The sequence below is a fragment of the Haemorhous mexicanus genome, chromosome 18, assembly GCF_027477595.1.
Source record: "Haemorhous mexicanus isolate bHaeMex1 chromosome 18, bHaeMex1.pri, whole genome shotgun sequence".
NCBI classification, from domain to species: domain Eukaryota; kingdom Metazoa; phylum Chordata; class Aves; order Passeriformes; family Fringillidae; genus Haemorhous; species Haemorhous mexicanus.
This window is the reverse complement of record NC_082358.1, coordinates 15,159,038-15,180,483: the sequence shown is the minus strand read 5'-3', so window position 1 is coordinate 15,180,483 and position 21,446 is coordinate 15,159,038. Positions and strand designations below refer to the sequence as shown.

The window sequence follows — 21,446 nt, the reverse complement described above, 5'->3', positions numbered from 1 at the left end:
TCTCCAGAATCAACTGAAGGCAGTTTGGGACTCCTGCTGTAGTGGAAGAATTCTTTAATGTCAAAGCTGCACAGAGACCTGGTAGTGACTGTGGCAATGGGAACAGAAAGAGTTCCATGTAATGGCATTAAGTTCTCCAAGGGTCTGAACACTTTGATGAAATATTTTGTGACCAAGGTACCAACTGTGATTTTAATCTGCAGAACCCAGCTCAGAAGCTCCTGCATTCAGCACTGCCACTGAAGGAGAGTTGCCAGGTCCCAACTCATTCAGAATCCATCCACCATATCTGAAGGAGTGGAGATCGAGGTCGGTCTAAACCTAAGACTCAAACCCATCTTACCCTGCTCTTCAGGAAGAGGCAGTTTGAATTTAGCACAGTTTACAGCTAGAGGAGGGAATATAACTTGATCATCACTAAGCTTTCAGTCAGGCAAGATCTGAACAAGATCCAAATCACATCAAGTTGATAAAGTGCCTGTTGGATGTTTTTAGAGAAACTTCTTCAATTCAGCTGGGGTTACTCCTTTGCACCCAGAGCAGAATGAATTACTTACACTTCTTGAAAGGTGTAGAAGTCTGGTCTAACATAGTGCCAGGCTCCTAAAACGCTGGCAGATGATCACTCCAACCCAAAGAAGCTGTGACAGGCTGCCAGGTGTCTCAGGTGTGGGACTGCACGAGGTGGTGTGCAACCACTGATCCCCCTCCTGCACTAAGTGCTGCCAGTGCAGCAATGAAAAACAGCAACAAGACTTGACCGTGATTAGTATTATCCAACTGCTTTGTTATAAATATATTATATACATTCAAACATCACATTAAAATATTATTCCATTACACCAGAAGAGATTAAGGCTTTATATTATTTACAGAAACAAGCAAGCACCTTAAAAAAAAATAAAAAGAACAAAACACCAGTCATTGACATTTCCCTTCTAACATGACGAGTTTGATACCTTGAGCTCTTGAATACAGCTATTTGCAGTGTGCCCAATGCTAGAACTATTTCAAACATTTATTGTCAGAGTAGGAAACACTTAATAGAAGACTCAGCAGTGAGCGCTCCACACAAACAGACACACGTGTTGTAGGGTGCCCTCCCTCTCCTCAGAGGCTCCTGAAGTTGAAGGCTTATGCAGAAACTGCTCAATTCCATGTGGAGAGTAGAACAATTTAGTTTTAAGGGAAACTGAAGACACTTGAGGATTGGTGGCCCCCGGAGGAGCGGGATCTCTGGTCTGTTGCACATGACATCAATCAGGCTGAACATGATAGTGAGGACAGAGCTGAACGTTGATCAACCACCGAGTGCACTGAGCAGTCATGATTTTATAGGCTTCCACTGCTCCCCCCGCTGCTCCACGCAGCGCCCCCGCACTCCAACACCGAGGGACAGAGCTGTCACCTCTCCCTGCAGGCCTCAGGCAAGGAGCAGTTTGGGAAGTGTTCAGAAATGTTGATACAACACAGGGTTCCTCCGCCCCCAGTCCCCCTGCAGTGCCTGTGGCGTGCCCCTCACGGATACAGCGACAAGCAAGTTCTAAGGTGTAAGCAGACATGGCTACACAAAAAGGTGCTCAGTGAGAGTAATCATCTTCATTTCAAGTATTGTTTTAAGAATTAGTTCTTTTCATTGCAGTCTGTGTTAGCACTTTTTAGTTTGTGCTTTAGAGTCCGTTATTTCTTTGCAGGTCTTGAATTTGGCTGATGGCTTTATTTTCTTTTTTCTTTTAAAAACAACATTGGCAACAAGTTAAGGATTGCGGAAGGCTGGCAGAAGTTACTTGATTTTCTGAGCCCATTTCATATCATCTGCTCTTGGCTTCTCCCCAGTAAGTCCTTGGATGATGTTCTCCAAACATCTCCAAAACCTTATCTTCTCTAACGGATAATTCAGCCAACCTAAGGGATTGCAAAGGAAAAAGAGGATTAGTTTGTCATAGCATCCAAAGTTCAGCATTTCTTTACTGAGAAAAAAAAGCAACCAGCCCAATACTGCTAATAATGGTCAGGCTTAAACTCTCAGGACATAGTAGGACTTAAAAATAGCTCTTTGGGTGGCAAGATTTTTGCTACCATCTGTCAAGTCAGGCTTCTTAATTGTACTGTGTTTCTACATGACATTCTGCTAATGAGAATTAGATTTTTTTTCTTGGCAGAGGTTTCAAAACCCACATGAACCATTTGTCGACGCCAGTGACAGAATGAAGAACCAGAGTGGTTAATTTCCAGCTGTCTGATTAACTTGATAACTTATTTAGGACTGTGCAACACTGGTGACTGAGCATTCCCACCTGTACAGTTATAAAAGGAAGCTAAAGCTTTCTGCAAACCTGTCCACTCCTCTGAGTCTGAATGAGTGGATGCTGAAAATCCAGAAGCCTGGCTTTTAGAAATGAGCATTCCAGACCAGCTGCAGACATTCTGCTCTTTTGAAGGAACAGCAGCTTTAGTGAACAAACCCCATGAGGGGCCTGAGCTCACCAAGACCCCGGGCAATCAGATCTCAGCACCACTGAGTGCTCCCTCAGGCCCCGAGCTCCTGCAGCTGATCTCAAACCTTCCCCCACACTCTTTATGCAGAAGGCCAAGTGCAGCTCTCCCAGGAGCTGGTGAGAGCACACGAACTGCACACCCTGCAGGTGTCTGAGCTGTGCTGGGCAGGGGCCCTGCAGGGGCAGTACCTGTGGTGATGCAGAAGTAGGTCTCGTGGGGGGACACGTGGTGGATCCTGTGGTGCTTCCTGGGCAGGATGATGTGCCAGTCCTGCAGGAACACGACCCAGCGGGGAAGGCCAAAGTACGTGTGGGACCACTTGTGGATCTGGTTGGTCATGGTTATGAAGATGATGAGGGCAAAGACGTAGCACTCCCAGGGACAGGTCTCACACAGGGCCTCTGCAAAACACCAGCAGCAGCTATGGCAAGGCACACTTCTGCCAGGACAGCCCCCTGCCCGGCCAGGGCTGCCTGCTGCTGCAGGAGCTGGCAGAGGCCTCCCCAAAGCTGCTTTGGCACAAGTGTCACAAGAGCCAGTGAGCCATGAGCAATTCCCAAATGTCACAAGACAGGCTGGGAAGTGCCAGAATCTGTCAGCACACCATAAACAGGAAGTCAAACTGAGTTTACCATCTATTAAATTAATTTGATCCTTTAGTTCTTGACCTCTGGTTTGCACATAAAGCACTTGTGCACAGAGCTGGAGCATTGCTTTGTGTTACACGCTTTGGAACAATGAGTTTCCACAGATGTTCACAGCTTGGTCCCTCTTGTAAAAAAAGCATTTAGCATAACTTCTAATCTTCCTTGCTCAACTCTCCAGCCCCACATTCTCTGCTGAGCTAGAGAACCTCACTGTGCCACCTTTTGCCACCACACCTCAGAAGAAAGTTTCTCTCCCTCCTGCCAGGAGCACCATGCTTCCAGCAGCTATTTCTTGTCATACCACATCCATGGATTCCTCCAAATTTCACATGGACAAATGTTCATTCAATAGCAACAAGAAAACAAAATCCACAGCAGTCAGAAGTGGCAGCTTACCTGGGGAAAAAGACACAAATTTGTATGCCATGTTTGCCAAGGGGACCAGTGTCATGAAGCAGTTGTCTCCATTGGTCTCTATGAAATCATGTCTGGTGATTGCTGTGGGGTCAATATGGTGTTCCCTAAAGGGTCTGATGAAAGCCTGGGAAACAATTGGATAAACACAACACCACACTCAAGAATGGTCTTGGAAAAGAAAAATATTACAAAAAAATAACCCAAACAAACTCTCTCATACACTCAGATCTGATGATTGAATTTAAGAGAATTCCATAGTACAAAGCATGTAAACAGGATTCAAACTTTTGTCATAATGACACTTCAGATAATTTGATTTACATTTGCACAACAATTCAGTTCCCCCACACAAATCCAGGTTTTCTTTGTTTTTCAGTTTTCTTCTAAATTTTCACTTAGGACCTTTAGTATGTAATCTTAAAAACAAAGCATCAGCACTGTAATTTCACAGGCAAAAAAGCCTGTGAAATTCACTTGCTATACAGAAGCAACCACGGGAATAAAATCCACTAAAAAATTAGGATTCAGCCTACCATATTTATGAGCTACAGATGCTAGCACTAACAGACTAAATGCAAATTAAGTGACTGGACAAAGCAGTGGAAGACAAACAGACTATACAGAAGTCACCTCTAGGATCAGAAATCACATCTGAACACAGAGAGCAATTGTTTTACTGTGTGGGGCACAGTTACTGATTTGCCTTTAACACTTCCAGCATGTCCAGCCTGTGCAAAGGTTGTCCTGAGCTGCCTCAGCTCATGGTTATTCAGTCTCCAGCAGTAGGGTTTTTAAAAGTTATTTAAACTGTGGTCCAGAGATACCAGGGTTCAAGACTACTAAGTCTGTTGAAGGTGAACAAAAAACCAAACTCAAGAGTTTTAATTCTGCTGTTGTAGTTCATGTAACTCTGGAGAATAACAAGGAATTGCCCACTTTTTTATATAAATAATGATCCTTTGAATATTGCACTGTGAGGAGTAATTAATGGTAGCTATTAAGAAATTTAATTAAGAAAACAGATTGTTGCCTACTACAGAAGCCAGTGCACCTTCCAGTAAGCAACTGGCATTTGTAGCTGCAGGTGTATAATACACATCAAATTAAATCCTCAGTCACCACCATTCTCATATTACTGTGTAACAACAGGGGCCCTTAGAAGAGGGAACTGGGAAGATTCTTCCTGGAGCAGCCTCATGCTTCACAAATTTTTAGGATCTCAGCTGCGGGGACAACTCTCCAAATCTGTGTTCCTGACCTTCTGAACATGCACAGTGCCCAGCCAGGGTCCAACACTTGTGCTGCCACAGGCTGTTCCCACAGAGCCTGCAGGGTCTGCAAACACTGGGATTGCAACACTGCCAGCCTCGAGGCAGGTGACCAAATGGAGCAGTGCCACCTCGCACACATCCCCCAGGCCAGGGACAACGCGGCCCTGCCCAGCAGAGCCCAGGCTGCTCCCTGGGCTGGGGGTGGCACAGAGCCCAGCTCAGCTGGGAGCACTGGCAGTGCTGCAGAAAGGCCCTTCAGAGCCTCCTCAAACTTCAGAATCAATCACAAACCTTTCCAACGATGGGTAGCTCCACAGATCCCCAGGTATCTGCTCCCCAGTGGAACAGTCCTGAGAGGAAGTCGGCTGTAATAACTCCTGCAACTTGAGTGAGAGAGAGAGAGTCAGACAAACACAGCATTTTTACTGACTCAGTCACATCTAATTCTTATTTCAGAAGTTTACTTGCTTATCTGCCTCTAACTTAGACTTTTACAACCACGTGAGATCTACCCAGTCTGAATAAACATACGGGCAGGCAGTTAGGAAAAAGAGGTTAGCAGGACACCACTTGGACAGCAGCAATCTTCATTAAATCTGCATTTGTGTTTAGCCCATCTCCTACAGAACAGAAATACCTGCCCTAGTGGGTACTTTTTGCTTGGCTGACCCCTCACCTCTGCAGTCCTTCCCCTCACCTTTCATTTTCAGAAAGGGAGAAAAACTAAAAAAGCTCTTCTCCTATTATAAATCAGCCCCTGCTGTTGAATCCATTATCCAGTTGGCCCAAACTCTTAAATGCAGCAGGAGACACTTCATTCTTTATCTACCCCTTATTACATGAAGACAGCTTATTTTCTAGGCAGTAGATTCTGTGCATTTGTTCTTGTTTCAGACCACACACGCAGGCTACAGCAAGGGTGGGTGGGACACAATAGCGTTTAGATCTGCTCCTAGCAGCTGAAAGGGCAAGCAGCCGGCTTCAGGGGAAGACATCCAAACAACACTTCTCTTTGCAAGACTCAAATGCCATTCTCGCTGAGGTAATGCCCCCATTAGCCTGCCTCGCCTCCAGCTGCTGCATCATCCCAGTGAAATAACTGCAGAACAGCAACACAAATTGAGGCAAAATACTGACAGCTCAATAGATGCTCCTCGTGTGGCTTTGATGTCAGCTGGTAAAGGGAAGAACGGAGGGTGCCTGGAGCAGTGCATTATACTAAAGCAATTGGGGAAAAACCTAACTAGCAGCCATCCTGTTCCAGCTGTACTGCAGCAGGGTGTGCTCTCTCCTCCACGGAGGGTGAGTCACAATAAAAGAGCAAGAGCTGTGCTGAGCTTCCACAGGACCAGCGTGGTGACGCTTGGTGTGTGTCCTGCCCCCGGGCTCAGAGGGCACACCCCACTGATGAACTGGGCTCAGCAGCCTCACACGCCCAGCACTGCCTTCCCTGAGCATGGCACGGCCACGGCACAGGAGCTCAGCTGCTGCTCAGAGGTGGCAGAAGATCTCGATGCTCTGTCATGGAGGCTGGGAGGGCGAGAGGAGACTGACAGCCCTGAGCATGGGTGGAATGTTAACCACACAGTCAGAAAAAGCAGGATAACCCCAGCTCAGGTGTAGAACTGCAAACGGTGGATGCAACACTCCCCAGAAGCCAGCTCAGTGCAGCATTAGGGAAGCCCTGACCCATGCACATGAGCTTTCCTCCAGCTCACTGAGGGAGGGGTGAGGACAGCCCATCTAGGGGTTATCCCCAAGGAGGAGGCGACACTCAGAGCACACAGAAGGAGGGCAGAAGGACTGAGCTGCAGGACTTGCTCAGAACACTGGGATGTTTTGGCTTGCAAGCAGCCTGCAGAGTAAGGAGGAAGGAAGGCAGCCCAGCACACAGGGAACCCAAGAGTGCACAAATGGACTCCAAGCAGTATCCAAGCAAACACTCAACTGCCACACACATTTGCTGGAAATGCTGCTCTGTCCCATTTCCCCACACTTGTGATCCTCTGTGTGGGCATCTCCCAGGCACAACTCCAGGTGCCTCTCCAGAGCAGGACATGCAGCTGGACAAGCCACTGCCCCAAACACACACGGATACAGGGCAGCTCTGTCCTGCTTGTGTCCTGCTCAGAAACCAGGGAACCTGCAGGGTTTGTGACCCAGGAAAGGCCCCTCTCCGCCTCTTCACTGCTTCAGTCAAACTGAGAGACAACCTGCAAGCCCTGCTCTTGTGGGTGACTCTCAAACCACTTCCCGTGGCCAGGCTGCTCCTGGGGCCTGCAGAAGGAGGAGGCCCCACAAGAGCTTCCAGACACAAAACTACTGTGCTCATTTACCATTAAAAGCTGTACTTCACCAAAATTGTGTGAGTCGAGTAAGCTTGGCTTTGAGCAGATAGAGTGATCAAATTGAAACCTGGAAGTCTTACAACAAAGTATACCAAGTTTCATATTCACTGTAAAAATTCAGTTAGAGTCCCTGGAGAGGAAGAAAGCAGGATACGATGTTATTAAATAACTTGATGCTATTGTGTAACTTCACTGAGAAGTACAGCCCTGTTTAATCGGTGGCTGCATGAACTGGTTGAACAGCATTAAATGGTCTGCATGGCTAACTTCACACAGAAAAAATCTTGTTGTCTAAATATCAATATGCCAAAGTACCAGCAGTTTGTCACTTATATGCTTATGAAAATAAAATGGCTTAGTTACCTGGAGTCCCCATTTAGTGACTTTCAGTACAGAGAATGCAGGGGTTTGATATTATGGCAAATTACAAGGCTAAGATTATAATCCCTGGACATTTCAATAAGTATAAACTGCAGCAGCTTGAAAGAGAAAAAAGAAGAGTTCATAAATTTGGCTAATAATGCTGAGAAACTTTCAGTCAGAACAGGACCTGGAGTGCCCACAAGCTGGGACAGCAAATGCATCACTGTAGCAGTTGTCACACTGCAACCAGGGCTGCCAACAAGTCCTGTCTGCAGAACCCACACTCCGGGGACACCACAGCATGGGCTCGTCACAGCAGTGCTCTGCTGGCAGACACCTCTCCTCGGGGCTGCTCCCTGCTCTGGGAATGCCTTGGGACCAATGCCCTGCCTCCAGCAATGCCCCTGGAGCACGGCACACCCCCATCAGCCACTGCAGTGAAAGGAGCCCCCCAGGGAACCGGGGTGCTGTCTCCTCCAGGGCTGAACAGCAGCAGATCTTAAAGCAAACACTCGTCTACAAGAGCACAGCTCGGCTCAGAATCACCTCCTGAGAAACTTAATCCTCCAGCCAAACTCTGCTGCAACTTTAAGGAGCCCCTGACAACTGGGCAGGCAGACAGAGGTGCCTTTGTCCCCTGGCATGCCCCTGGGGACACAAATGGGGCCTTGCCCCCAGCAGTGCCAGGGCAGGAGCTGGCAGACCCTGCCCCAGCACAGCTGCAGCAGCCAAGGAGCCCCTCCCCAGTCCCAGTGACACAAAGAACAGATAATGGTGCCAGCATCACCTGCTGAGGCCAAACCAGCAATAACTGTGCCAGGTCACTTTGCTTCAAGAGCAGCACCCTCCTCCTCCTCCTCCTGGTGCCCCACCAGCTGAACCACCCCAGTTCTGCCCAAGCATCCTCAGCAGACACCCCACAAACCCTGCTGCTGCCACACAAAGGTGTCTCTGCAGGGGGGAACAGAACCAAAGCTCTGTCTCTTTAATCACACCTTGTGGAGTTTCCCTCTTTAAGAGAAGATGCAGCTGAGAATGGAAACACAAAGTTACCCACAGCAACCAAGTACCCGATGGTTACTTCAGGTGGGTGAGACAGCAGGTGCCAAAGAACCAACTTACTTAGACCAGCACTGAAGTAAAATATAATTTTCCTTTGCTAGCTGAGATTTCTGGTGTAATTTCAAGAATCTTTTAAATCAAAATTTCAGGTGGAAACTCATTTTAATGCATAATAAATCCAAGATGAAGTGGCATCCTTGGAGCTGTGAGGCAGCAGGATGTGGACACCTGAGCCATGTGCCCAGCACTCACTTCAGCCAGCACTGATGTCTCTGGAATGTTCTTTCTCCAAGCTGTGCCACAGCTTTCGTGTGTTACACACTCATGTCTGGCTCTGCAATGCAGCTGGCCAAGGGCAGCCCTGCAGAGCTGCTGGAGCTTCAAAGAGGTTCTGGGCCTTGATGAGATCCAGTTTCTATTTTGAAACTGCACTAAGTGATTTCCTCCTGTGTGCTGTCTCTGGCTAACCCACAATCTCTGCAATACTGAAACATGTACCTCCAATGGGTTAAAAAAATCAGCTGCCCATCTTTCAAGAGAGCAGTAATTAATTGTAACTTGTATCATGTCACAAGATGTTCCTGAAGATATCTGCTCTATGTAGGGCAGTTCCTAGGAATATAAACTGGTTACAACACAAAGCTAACTCTTCTTTTTTTTTTAAGATTGCAATGAGCAGTCCCTGTCATGAACAAATGTGGCTGCAGATAAGAGTCACGTGCCTGAAACAAGTCAACCAACTTGGAAAAAAGGGGTTTAAAACCCTGTACAAAAATAGAAGGAAGGAGAGGAAAATGAAAACCAAGATTCATGCTGTACCTTGCCAAACGTTTTATCTAGATGTTCTTAATATGTGAACAATACACTCAGCTCATGTATATTGAATATGCTGGACACCACAAGCTCACCAGGTGAGGGCTTTCAAGCCTGATATTACATGTCTTGGTGAGGCTTTTCTGCTTACCACACAATAATCCCTTTGCCAGGGATTGTCCCTGGCACTACCAACCTTCAATTACAGGGGCAGAGGCTGCTCTGGTTCTGTGGCACTGCTGGGATGTTGTCCTGCTGCAGTGGGAAACACGGGGGTGTTCCTGCTCCCTCACAGCCCCATTCCCAGCCAGGGCTGCCTGACTGAACTGGGTGCTTGTGTGCAGCAAATAAAACACCAAACTCGGATCTGCACAACTCTCAGCTTGCAGAAAGAGGAACAGCTCCATGGCTGCCAGCAGCTGAGGATATCCAGAACAGGACATGACTGGAGTTAGCACAAGCCACAGCAGAAATCCATCCTCTGCCCACTCTTTCTCTTTTTTTCTTACGGTGAGGAGGGAAGGAAATTGTCTCATCTCTGCTAAACCAGCCTGGAAGACAAGAGAGTCCCGTGGCTCTTCCTGTCCAGCAAGCTCATCTTTAGCCAGCAGGACATGACCCAGCCTGAGCTGCTCTGAAGCAAGGCCACTGAGGTGTCCCCTCAGTGCTGTGCTGCCCTGCTGGCCCTGAGTGACTCAGCAGGCCCAGGGCACCTGTGTGCCCCCTGCCACAGCACTCAGGAGGGACCCTCAGGGAGGGACCCTCGGGGCGGGAGGGCTGCCTGACTGCCAGCCTCAGCAGGGGCAGATCCCTCCCGTCCCGAGAATCTCCAGGCTCAGGCACTTACAGTACTGCTTGTGTTACAATCCTGTGTGCCTCTAAAGGCACAAAGAAAGAAGCCATGACACGGCCTTTAATTACAGACACGGGCTTTAGGCCCAGTGGAGTGAAGCAGAATGTTCAAAGTGCTTCATTTCCTAGAAGTATGTATTTACATAAGAGCACACAGAGGGTCCCTGGGCAGTGAACAGGTCTGTGCTGCAGAACAGATCCAGCCCACTGGAACAGACTGCCAAAGACCTGGCAGGAACTGGATCCAGAGCTCTGTCTTTATTAGCAGAATGTTTGTTTTATGACTTCAGCTCAAGGTCAATATTCCAAACCAAGCCTGAGGGAAGCTGTCAATGGAGCACACCTCACCCTCTGGGTGACTCAGGATTCCCAACTGTGCCCGTGGAGCTGCTCACGTATTTAGGAATCAGGACTTTTATGGATATGACCTGCACAATATGCAATAAAACCTAATACTCAGTGTGAATTACAGACATCATTCACACTTCACCTGGAGAAATAATGTACTGAAGGCAGCAAAACAAGATAGCCTGAAGCAGTTATTATTTTATGGCGCTCATTTTTGTACACACTATCAATTATTTCCACATCACTTTATTTACACAGAATCCAGATTCTGCTACTGTAATCATTCACTACTACTTAAATAATACTATCAGTGAATTGGCTGCTTTATCAGTTAAACTGGTAACCAGGATATCAGAGAACGCCAGCTTTTATCAATATTAACTTTGAGATGAAAGCCAGCTGCAAACAGATTGCAGCACAGGTTAACCATCATTGCTGATTCTCTTGTCTGGATCTGCCCTCAGCCCTAAGGAGCAGTTCCCTTGCCACGTTCTCTCCATTCCTCCCAGCACCTCCACCTCATCAGCTGAGAGCAGGCAAGACTGAATTAGGCCAGGAGAGCTGCTGTGACTCACAGTGGAGGACACTGCTCCCCCCAGCCCCAACAACCTCTCCACAGACATCAGGAGTCCCCAGTCCCAGCTTTGGCAGGAATTCAGAGTTTCTGCTCTGTACACTGCTCGAAGCCAGTGCAGTGTTTTGGGTGGGGTTTGTTTGTTTTGTTTGAACTCGTTAGCAATGCACAGCACTGATGATGAACAAGTACCATTCTCTTCTAAATCACACACCCCACACAGGTTATAGGAAAGCTATTTTTTCCTGAACATTCTATCAGAATCCTTCACTGGTTCTTCCTCTCCTCCACAGAAGAGGCAGAAACAACTTTTCTTATACTCCTGGAAAAAGTCATCATTCAGGATAATAAAGCCCAAACATCCTAACATGAAAGCACAATTCTCCAAAATTCTTGTGTTCAGTCTGCAGTCCCCAGAAACAAAGCCAGTTTGATGCCTCAAGCACCTTTTATGACATTTCCCTTGAGCTTTTGCTTTCTGGAAAGTTCTTGCGAATACTTTTGTCAAGCAATGTATTTTGCTCCCAACTCTGACCATTTTGGCAGCTCTTTTCCTTCTCAATAGTCCTTACTCCTGCAATGACTACACAAGAACACCAAACTTACTCAGCTACATCAAAACCTCCCCTCTGAGGGACTGAGAAACCACTGAAACGTAAAGACAAAGCAGTAACACATTTTGCAGAGGGCCTCAGTCTCAGAGGCCCACACACAAATGTCCCTCTCCCTTTCCAACAGCAAGTCAAGCCTGAAGGATCCCAGATCACAAGAGTCTTGCCTTGAGCAGGCAGCAAACTGCTCCTACTTACATATCCCAACGAGAACCGAGGGCGTGTGCTCCAGCCTCAGGTAGAAGAGGAGATGGTAAAAATTGAAGCAAATCAGAGAGAAGCATAAGATGACAGAGATCCATTCTTGTAGTCTTTTTCCTGTTGGAAAGAACAAGGGAAAAAGCATGTTTTACTTTTATCTGAGAGGACAGTGTGAAACCTGAAATAACAGAGACAGACCATTCCACTGCCTGGATGACTCGCTCCATTTGTCTGACAGGGAACTGAAACAGAAACTTATTTATCCATGGGAGGTGCACACACTTTCTTAAATGACATTCCTCTTCCCCAAGCCACTACTACCCTCTTCCCTCTGCCCCTGTCCAATTAACAGGGCCAAATCACACATCATCTCACTCTGTCCTAGTTTCCCTCTCCCTGAGATTGCTGGCATAAAGTTCCTCCACGTCACATCTTTTCTCAATTTGCATTTCATCCAATATTCAGCGTTGCTGGAAGGGCTGAATCTGGGAACAAATTTCTGGCCTCAAACATATCTAAATCACCCTGTGATCTGTAATATTTACAAGCTCTGAGATTTTGAATAAAGCTGTTGTGCTAACAGGAGAAAGCACCGTTCTCACCATTCTGTATTTTGGTGGCCCTGGAATGGCTTGTCTAACGTCACAAGTATTCCCCTGGAGCTTCTCCCTGAACTCTTGTCTTGTCTGTGCCTTCCTGCTCCCAGGCAAAGGCTGGCAACTCTCAGCAACTCTGAGATGACAGGGGACAGAACAAGAAAAGAGAAAGAACTGGCACAAATTCTCTCCTACACCTTGCTGTACCACTTTGTACCTCTGTAGAAATATCATTTACTGCCTATAAAAAGGGAGCAGGCACATCAGAGCAGGGTAACACTATCAGGGTAGCACAGAAGGCTGCTCCCTGCTCTTCACTGCTGCATCCCCATGAGGCTCCGAGGCAGAGCACAGGGAACACTCAGGGTGAAACCTGCAGGATTAGGGCACAGAAACAGACCTTTAATACCCAAGACCAAGAAGATCTGAGCTGTCACCAGAAGGGCCTGGGCTGCAGGCAGCTCCTAATGCCCTCAGGAGCTGCCAGGCCAGTCCCTGCCTGTTTGAGGGGTCAGCCAGCTCAGCCTCCTCATGCGCAGGGCTCCCTGGAGCAGCTACCCCACAGCCCCTTCCCCAGCCCCTCTGGCAAAGCAGAGCAAGGAAGGCTCAGGGAGGGCTCCAGAGAGGTGCACATGCTCTCCCAGGAGCAGAGGCACACTCAGGCTTGGCATGTGTTCAGCTTCTGTCCTACTCCTCTCTGCTGACCTAATGCCTGATCAAATTTCTCCTCCTAAATGCTAAATCAAGTCCTCCTTCTCACTGTACCACACAATGAGCAGGGAAAGCAGGATCAGTCTTATCTCCAATGTGCCCACAAGGCAATATTTGAAAGTGTGAACAAAGACTTTGGCAGGTCAGTTTTAGATGTTCTAGAAGGGCCATGGGCATATAAATTAACACTCTCTGAAGTAGCAGAGAATAGTAAAATTAAATTAAGACACAAGAACAGCCATATTTGACAGCAGCATCAGGTCACAACGTGGATGATTCTATAAAGAGATCCCTGGAGTAATGAAAGCAAGAGTTAATTAACACTCACTTCGTTCATAAGAAAACCACACCCTGATTAGAGGAGCTAGGTGGGTAGATCCTCATGGAACAATTAGCTGAGTGCTGGAAAGGAGGCTGGCAAGTCCCCCGAGCTCAGTGTGTGCAAGCACCTCTGTAGTCTGAGCACAGGGATCCAGCATGGCTGTCGAGATACCCAGGCTCAGAAACGCAGCCTCAGCTCCGCTCTGGGAAGGCAAACCAAGGAACTGAGTCAGCGCTGATAACTTGTGTTTAAAGGGCACTCAAACCCCCAGGTCTGGGAAGGAAAGAATTGCCAAAGCCACAAAGTATGTGCTTACAGAAATCATGGAAATATTCCGGTCATGTTCACTCTGCACAACTCAATGCAAGCCCCATTCTTATTAATTCAGAATTTGAGCATGATACACTTCCGCCATAACACATATTCTGGCATTGCTTATGTAAATTATTTATGTAATTCCAGAAGAAACCTGCATATCTAATACACCCTCAGCTCCCTGACATATCATTGCACATGTGCTACAGCCAGCGAGAAGGGCAGCAAGCTCTTCGGGGAGAAAAATTTTTCCTTATGAGCCAGAGCAGTGGTTAAGTCAGTGAGTGCTTTTGTGTAAAGCACAGGAATCAGTCCCAGTGGCTGAAAGGTGTCACAAAGGACCTGTTCAAGGCAAGCTTGTGCGGAGCAAAAGAAACTGAAACAGGCAGACTTGCCCCAGTCACACAAACGAACAAAGGCCTTGGATTTCTTATCATCACATGGCTCTGTGCGAGTAAGAACACATACTTGGCCAGGAATTGCCTTGGATGTGCAAGCTCGGCTCAGCCGATCTGCTGGAAACCACAAGACAGTGAAAACACATCTTCCCTTCCCTAATTCTTCACCAGAGAATGGATTCTCTAGGAATGGCAGGAATGCCCAGCACTGCTCACACTGTGAGCTAAAAACAAACGATGTATTTTTTTACAAGGAGTTTGCAACTATTTCCACAGCATAGTCAAACAGCCATTTACTGAGCACCCAAATGACAAACTAAAGCTTGATGACGAGTTCCAAGCTTCAGGAAGAGCGGAATGGGGACTGAAGCATCCCTGTGCCGGTTCTGCGGAGCCAGGCCTGCAGAGCTCAGCGCATCGAGCAGATGTTCTGAGGACAGAGCTGCTGCTCCGACCTCGTGCTGCGACCACACCTGCCCGCCTGCGCTCGAGGGGAAGGTTCGCTTCTGCCTGCCGGCTCCAGAGCGCAGAACGTCCCCTGCGGGCAGTTTGGCTGCGAGCGCTGCCGCCCGCAGCCCGGCCCGTGCCGCAGCCCCGCTCCGAGCCCCGCGCTGCCCCCGCCGGGCCCTTCCCGCTCTTCCGGGGCTCCCGGAGCCGGGCCGGGGAGAACCGGGCCCGAGGGGAGCCGGCCACGGGAGAACCGGGCCCGGCGAGAACGGGGCTCGAGGGGAACGGGTCCTGGGGGAGCCACCGCGAGCACCCGGCCCGAGGGCCCCGCCCGTCCGCGCCGCCTCACCTGGGGAGTAGAGCTCGGCCAGCTCGCGGGCCCCGGCGTGCTGAGCGCCCCAGCGCCGCCCGCCGCCCTCGGGCTCCTCCGCGGCCTCGTCCCGCGGCGCGGCCGCCCCCGGGCCGCTCTCGGCCATGTCCGGCCGGGATGGGCGCGCAGGGCCCGCGGACCCGCCCGGCAGCGACGGGAACGGGCCGCGCTGCGGCGGGGGGCGGGCGCGCCGGGCCCCGCCCCCTGCGCCTCCCGCCAATCGCCGGCGCCGCCGCGCGCCCGCCGGGCCAATGGGCAGCACCGCCCGGCGCGCAGCAGCCAATGGGGCGGCGGCACGGCCGGCGGCGCAGTGCGGGGCGGGGGCGGCACGGCCGGGCCGGGCGCGGGGCCGGGGAGGAGCCGGGGCGGGGCCAGGCGGGACCGGGCAGGGTGGGGCGGCGGGCGCGGTCCGGTCCAGGCCGGGATGGGGGCGGAAGCGGGCTCGGGGCGGGGCCGAGCGGTCCCGGGTGTTCCCGTTCGCACCGCCCCGTCCGCCCGGTGCCTCGCGCGCCCTCTGTCGGCGCGGGGCGCAGTTCCCGCGGCAGCGCCCGCGCGTGCCCGCGCCCCGCCACGACGGCGACAATGAGGCCACGGTCGGTGCCTTTGGTGGCCCTGCCGCGCCCCGGCCTGCTGGGCGAAAGACACGCGCCGTGCTCCCGGTGCGGGAAGGCGTGAATGGAAACAGCTCGCTGCCCGCGCGGCCGCTGTTAACCGGGGTGCCGGGACACCCCCGGCGGCTCTGCGGCCGCACGTGCCCGTACGAATATGTACGTGAGAGGAGGATGTAAACGGCTGTGGTTGAGGCACTTTCCCGGGAGCGGGTCCCAAGGCACCTCCAAGGTGTGTTGGTGATCTTGGTTTGTCGAGGCCGAAGGGCTGTCCGGAGGAACGAGCACCGGCACGTTGCTACCGAAGTTTGGCTGTGTATGGGCTATCAAACGTCCTTGGAAAATGGCTCAGGATCGGCGGGACCAGAGCCGCACCTGTCCGTAAAACGGCGCGGCCCGATCGCCGGCACGGGCACGGCCCTGCCGGTGCCGCCCCGGTAACGCCCGGCCCGGCCCGGCCCGGCCCGGCCCGGCACGGCCCGGCACGGCCCGGCACGGCACGGCACGGCACGGCACGGCACGGTCCCGCCCGCTAGGTGGCGCTCCAAGCCTGCTGCCGGGCCCGGGATGGGGCTCGGGATCGGGATCGGGATCGGGATCGGGATCGGGATCGGGATCGGGATCGGGATCGGGATCGGGATCGGGATCGGGATGTGACCCGGGGCGGGGCTCGGGGGTCTCCTTGCCGGGGCAGTCTCGCCCGGTCCCCGCGCCCCGGACACGGCCCTGCTGCGCCTCAGCCCCGCCGGGACCGGCCGGACCCGGACGGGACACAGGGAAAGCTCCCACGGCTGCGGAGCCCGTTTGCCCGGAGCCATCCCCGGACAGCGGCGATTATCGCGTTCCCACTGAACTCCTTCCCTCAGCCCGCGCCAGGGAGGCGGGAGCCGGCACCGGTGCCACAGGTGTCTCAGGTGCCACAGGTGCCACTGGTGCCACCCGGCCCCGTCCCGGCTCCTGCCGCATCCCCCGGGCTGAGCGCAGCCCCCGCGGGCCCTCGGCCCCGCACCTGCCCGCTCCGCCGTGCCGCTCGGTCCGCCCGAGCCCCGGGGCACCGGGGGAGCAGGAACTGGCTGCGGTTCCTCGCTGGACTCTCTCTGGCATGGGAAAGTGTCAGTGGGTGGCAGAGCGGGAACAGCCACTCCCACGGCTCCCGTCCAAAGCCCAAAATGCAAAGGTGGGGAGATGACAGGGGCCGAGGAGCGCGGCGTGTGGAGGACAGAACAGCGCGGTTACTCCACCTGGCAGCCCGTCCGCACAGCCAGCTGCCAGGTGACACAGACCAGCCCCGGGGCTGTTCGAGTGCCAGGACTCACAAACAACAAGCCCGAACCGATTTCCTGGCAGCCCCACTTTCCCCGTGGTGCTTGACACAGGGTGAGAGCAGATGGAAAACAAGTATTTGTACAGTCTAGAGCACAGACTTCTAATGCTTTTAGTAAAGAAAAAACATCTATTTCTTCACCTAAGCCCCTTCTCTTGTCACCCCCTCTCAGACTTCCCTTGTTTTATGTTGCCCCTTGCCATACACCCCAGGGAGTTCAAGCTGTCCATTCCAAAGCCTCAGGACCTCGGAAGAGTTCTCCTCTTTTAGAAATTTCCAAAGTGAATGACCAGCTTCTGTTACTAGGAACTTCTGACACTTCACAAGGTACCCTGGAAAGATAGAATTCATCTTCCCTTGATAGATCTTTTGAAAGCTCGGATGCACTAGAGGTCACAAATGCATGATCTGTGACAAATTCATCAAAGCAGGAGGCTGCAGTTACCCAGGAAAGGTCAAGGAACTACAGAGAACTTTTGGACAGTTACTGGACAGCAACTTCTCTGCCATTTTTATGGAGCACAAGGAAACGGGCTACTTGTAAAACACAGAGTCACCTTTCACTGTCCCTGCTCAGACTGACAGCCCACATCCTTCCAGCCAGCCAGCTCCAGCAGGGACCTTCTCTGCCATGCAGGATGGAGATTGTGGCTCATGCTTTGTCACTGTTCCCTTCCATGGGCCTTTGTGTGCTCTGACTCTTCCTCCTTTCTTTGTTTCTCAGAGCCACAGAGTGGGTGCTCTGACCTCGGACTTGCTCTGGAAAATTTTCCGTCAGGTCAGGGAGGGAATTTGGCTGATGTTGTCCCGCCGGTGTCAGGCTCCAGGTGTCGTCTCCGCGCGGCCGGTAGGGCAAAGAGCAGCGAGGAGATAAAGGGGGATTGAGCAACGCAGCGCTGAAAGGCCAGGCCTGCTCGGTCAGAGGTGAGCAGAAAATCAGCAGAAGACCAACAAAAACCATGTCCCAGCCCATCACCGTGTCACACGGGAGCGGGGTGAGGGAGTGCTCTGGGGGAGGACGCTGCTCTGTAACAAAAGCAGCAAAGGAGGCCACGAGACACAGCCTGCAGCCACCCCTGGGACTGCCAGCACAGCCTCCAGCTGCGGGCACCATGTGGCAATCCCTTTTTGTGCTAGAATGAAGCCAAGGCTCCAGTCTGGACTGACTGGGGCACACAGAAGGAGAGCCAACCTCTCTCTTGAGCTGAGACATTGTCCCTGTCTGACATTTAGTGAGGGCTGTTGTTTTACAGCAGAGAGCAGCAAGTGGAGAGCAATGGTTTCAAACCTGTGCTCTGCCAGGTACAGCTGGTGAGTTGCTGCTGGCATATGGTGTGCAGCTGAATAAAGAGAGACCTGGGGCTAGGGAGAAGGGAAAAGAGGGCTCAACACGCTCAGAAATAAATGTCAGTGTTACTTCTCTATTTTACAGCCTTTATTGCAACATTGCTCTACTTTGGTCAGTCTTTTAGGCAAGGTCCCCTCCTACCCCCAGAGCCCTTCTGTGCTTGCTGGCAGGGACACTGCTCTAGGATCCCTCCTGTTCTCCTCCAGCTCACCTCCAACACTGCCCACAGCATCTCAGGCACTGCTGTGGCTGTCAGCTGCTGGCGCTGCCTTCCTGCCCTGCTGCCCCTGCTCTGCCCCTCTGCTGCTCCACACTGCAGCTCTGGTGCCATGCAGCTCTGACCGTACTGACCTGCCAAGAGCTGCTGCCAGGGAAATCATAAATGGGGCAAGACTGAGCAAGAAATAACAGAAATGTCAGCCAGGCTCTTTCTAGGGTATGACCCTGGGTCCAGAGACCTTCTGATAAACACTTCAGTATTTGAGCCATCACCACTAAACTCACAGCATCTCCCCAAAGCTGGTGCCATTCCAGAGGCAGCTGCTCTAGACCCGGAGTGTGTGAACTGGAAAGCTTGCAAGAAATCTTGAAAAAGAAGACAATTTCCAGGAAGAAAATTCCTCTGCAATGCTTTACTGTAGGTCTGAGCCCAGAGCTGCAAAGTTGAGGCTTCTACAGTAGAAAGAGAGAGCAGAGTTTAATTTGTGACAGACATGAGCAGTGAGGATGAGATTCTTCCCTCCACCTTCTCACCACACTATTCTCCTCCTGTTCCCCTCCCTGTGCCTGGATGGTTTCACACATGAATGTAGAGGAACCTGGATGCTATTGCATCAGAATTTTTTTCTCAAAAATGTTATATTCTTACGAAGTAATTTGGGACTTTTGCTGTCTCCTCCCTCAGCTGAATAGTTCTGAAAAAAAAAGAAATTATGAAATCGCCAGAAGGAAGGTGCTTTTCACACCAGTGCTGCTTTTCTAATGGAAATTGCTCTGTTGGGAGACAAGCTGAAGAAGGGCTGCTGCCAGTGCCTGGGTCCCTTTACCAGGAATGTCTGCATCTCCCTGCCTAAAGCACCTCTGAGGAGCTTTTCCAGGACAATTATGAGCAGCCTCTGCACATGTGGCAAGGCCAAGCCAGGCACTCGCAGGGACAGAGCCCGGTGTGCCCAGACCTCGGCTCAGTCCTGTGGTGTGAGCCTCGTTCTGCACCTGTTCCCATTTCAAAACCCCCACTTCTGGCCACGCATTTGTTGTGACAAGTGCAGAAATAATTTAAAAGAGACCAGAGTTAGCTCAAAACCTGCTCGCCGAACGCTGGGGTTTTGGATAAGTGGTTACTCCCGCCAACAAGGTTCCCATGAGAAGCTGAGAGCGGACGTCGGCTCCATGAGAGTGGATTTGGGATTTGAGGTGAGCTGGAGGAAGTTGAAAGAGATCCAGGTAGAGCAGGGAGGTGAGGGGGAGAAGGCAAGGAGGGGACAAGCTGGGCATCCAACCTGAATTACCACCCCAGCTGACGTGATCGGGGTGACTGCGGGATTACTCAGCACTGGCCGGGAGAGCAGGTGTGGGCCACGCCAGCCCTGATAGAATCTGGTTCACATGACAGTTGCACAGACTTTATTTTGTTAGGGAAGATTAACCCCAGGCAGGAATACAACTTTCTGCTGCAGAGCAGCAGAGAATAGGGCAGACATTTGAAGAGGGCATACTGAGATCTCCAAAAACGTCTGGAAAATCTGTTCAGGAATTTCACCAAGCAGCTTTAACGTTTGACTTTAGCTCGAGGACCAGGGCAAGCTGGAGACCTGTTGGGGCAGTGCCAAGGCAGACCAGCTGTGCCTGCAGCAGGTCACCAGCCAGGAGGGCTCCTGCCCTGGGGCCCTGGGACGGTTCGGGGGTAGGAAACACGAGACTGATTTTCAAGAGTTCGGTTGGAAGGGCCAGTTAGGGCAGCCACTGGATGTAACTGCCAGATCAGAATGCAGGATAAAGGCACAGGATGAGGGAGTAAACAGCCAGGAGAACAAGCCCTGGCTCACTGCAACTTGCCAGTATTTGCACCCAATACAGATGTTTGTATTTATGAAGGTATGGGCTCCAACTACAATCTCCAGACCCAGCTCTCTGGCCAGGCCCAGCTCCAATTTAATCTCTAGTGCATTCACCAAAGATTAACTTGGTAGATAAAGATGGAACTAGAAATATTTGAAGCCTGAAAACCTGTTAGGGAGCTTTTGTTATGGAAACAAACAAATAAATCCTATTAAAACGTGAAAAGAAAAATTAAAAAAAAAAAGAAAGAAAAAGTCTGATGATCCACTGACTGATTCTTGAATTCTTCCTCTTTTCAGAGTTCTGAGGTTTGAACATTAAGAACAGTTGACTGTTTGAATCATATAATGCAATACCTGTTCCTCTGGCTTAACGTTACAATATTTCCCACACCGCAGGATTGCTTCACATTATTCTAAGAGGCAGTGTCATTTTCCCTGCAGTGCTAGGTCTTCTTTACTGAGGGAGGACACTCCTACTTCCTTTAATTATATGTTTTGTTTTAAATTAATGTCCTTTATTCTGGGCATGAATCATCAGCTTGTAGACAGGTAAATGTGGGAGTAAGAGAGTGAAAATATAAGTTTGATTCCCAAGGTGGGTGTCTTTAATTAAAACGGACATCGGGATTCAGTCTTCCTTCCCAAACTTACCCCGCAAATCTCAAAACCTTTGGATTCCACGTTCGGATGCAGGAATCTCACTCTCCTGTGACCCCCATTCCGTCTCCTCTGGCTCCAGCGCCTGTTCCCGGTTCCCGTGTGTGCCCTGACAGTCGCACCATATCGCGCAAAGCAAATATGCCAAGACAAACGTTCGGGCCCCCATGGGCGCTGGAAGCGCTGGGGAGGCAGCGCTGGCTTGGCTGGGCTCCGGCTGCTCGCGGCAGCCAGCAGGAAGCCGGGGCAGTGCCCTGCTCCAGCCCTGCACTGTGCAGAGTGGC

The 21,446-nt window shown here is 51.0% G+C and overlaps 1 protein-coding gene across 1 annotated transcript; it reads right to left on the bottom strand.

The window, feature by feature from the left end:
* Positions 1-766: 766 nt before the first annotated feature.
* Positions 767-15,303, bottom strand: PEDS1 (plasmanylethanolamine desaturase 1). The gene is made up of 6 exons (XM_059862575.1): positions 15,145-15,303; positions 12,004-12,123; positions 5,126-5,217; positions 3,543-3,687; positions 2,688-2,900; positions 767-1,905 (listed from the first exon to the last, which is right to left on the bottom strand). The coding sequence occupies exons 1-6, from the start codon at positions 15,269-15,271 to the stop codon at positions 1,784-1,786; spliced, it is 819 nt and encodes a 272-aa protein (XP_059718558.1). The 5' UTR covers positions 15,272-15,303; the 3' UTR covers positions 767-1,783.
* Between the last annotated feature and the right edge of the window lie 6,143 nt (positions 15,304-21,446).

What these genes read in the sequence shown, in the direction of transcription:
- PEDS1 (XM_059862575.1), bottom strand. Translation starts at nt 15,271, where the DNA reads ATGGCCGAGAGCGGCCCGGGGGCGGCCGCGCCGCGGGACGAGGCCGCG. An exon ending in AGCTACCCATCGTTGGAAAG is followed by an intron (nt 3,688 to 5,125) that starts GTTTGTGATTGA and finishes ATTGTTTCCCAG; the next exon opens with GCTTTCATCAGACCCTTTAG. An exon ending in CTACTTCTGCATCACCACAG is followed by an intron (nt 1,906 to 2,687) that starts GTACTGCCCCTG and finishes GCAATCCCTTAG; the next exon opens with GTTGGCTGAATTATCCGTTA.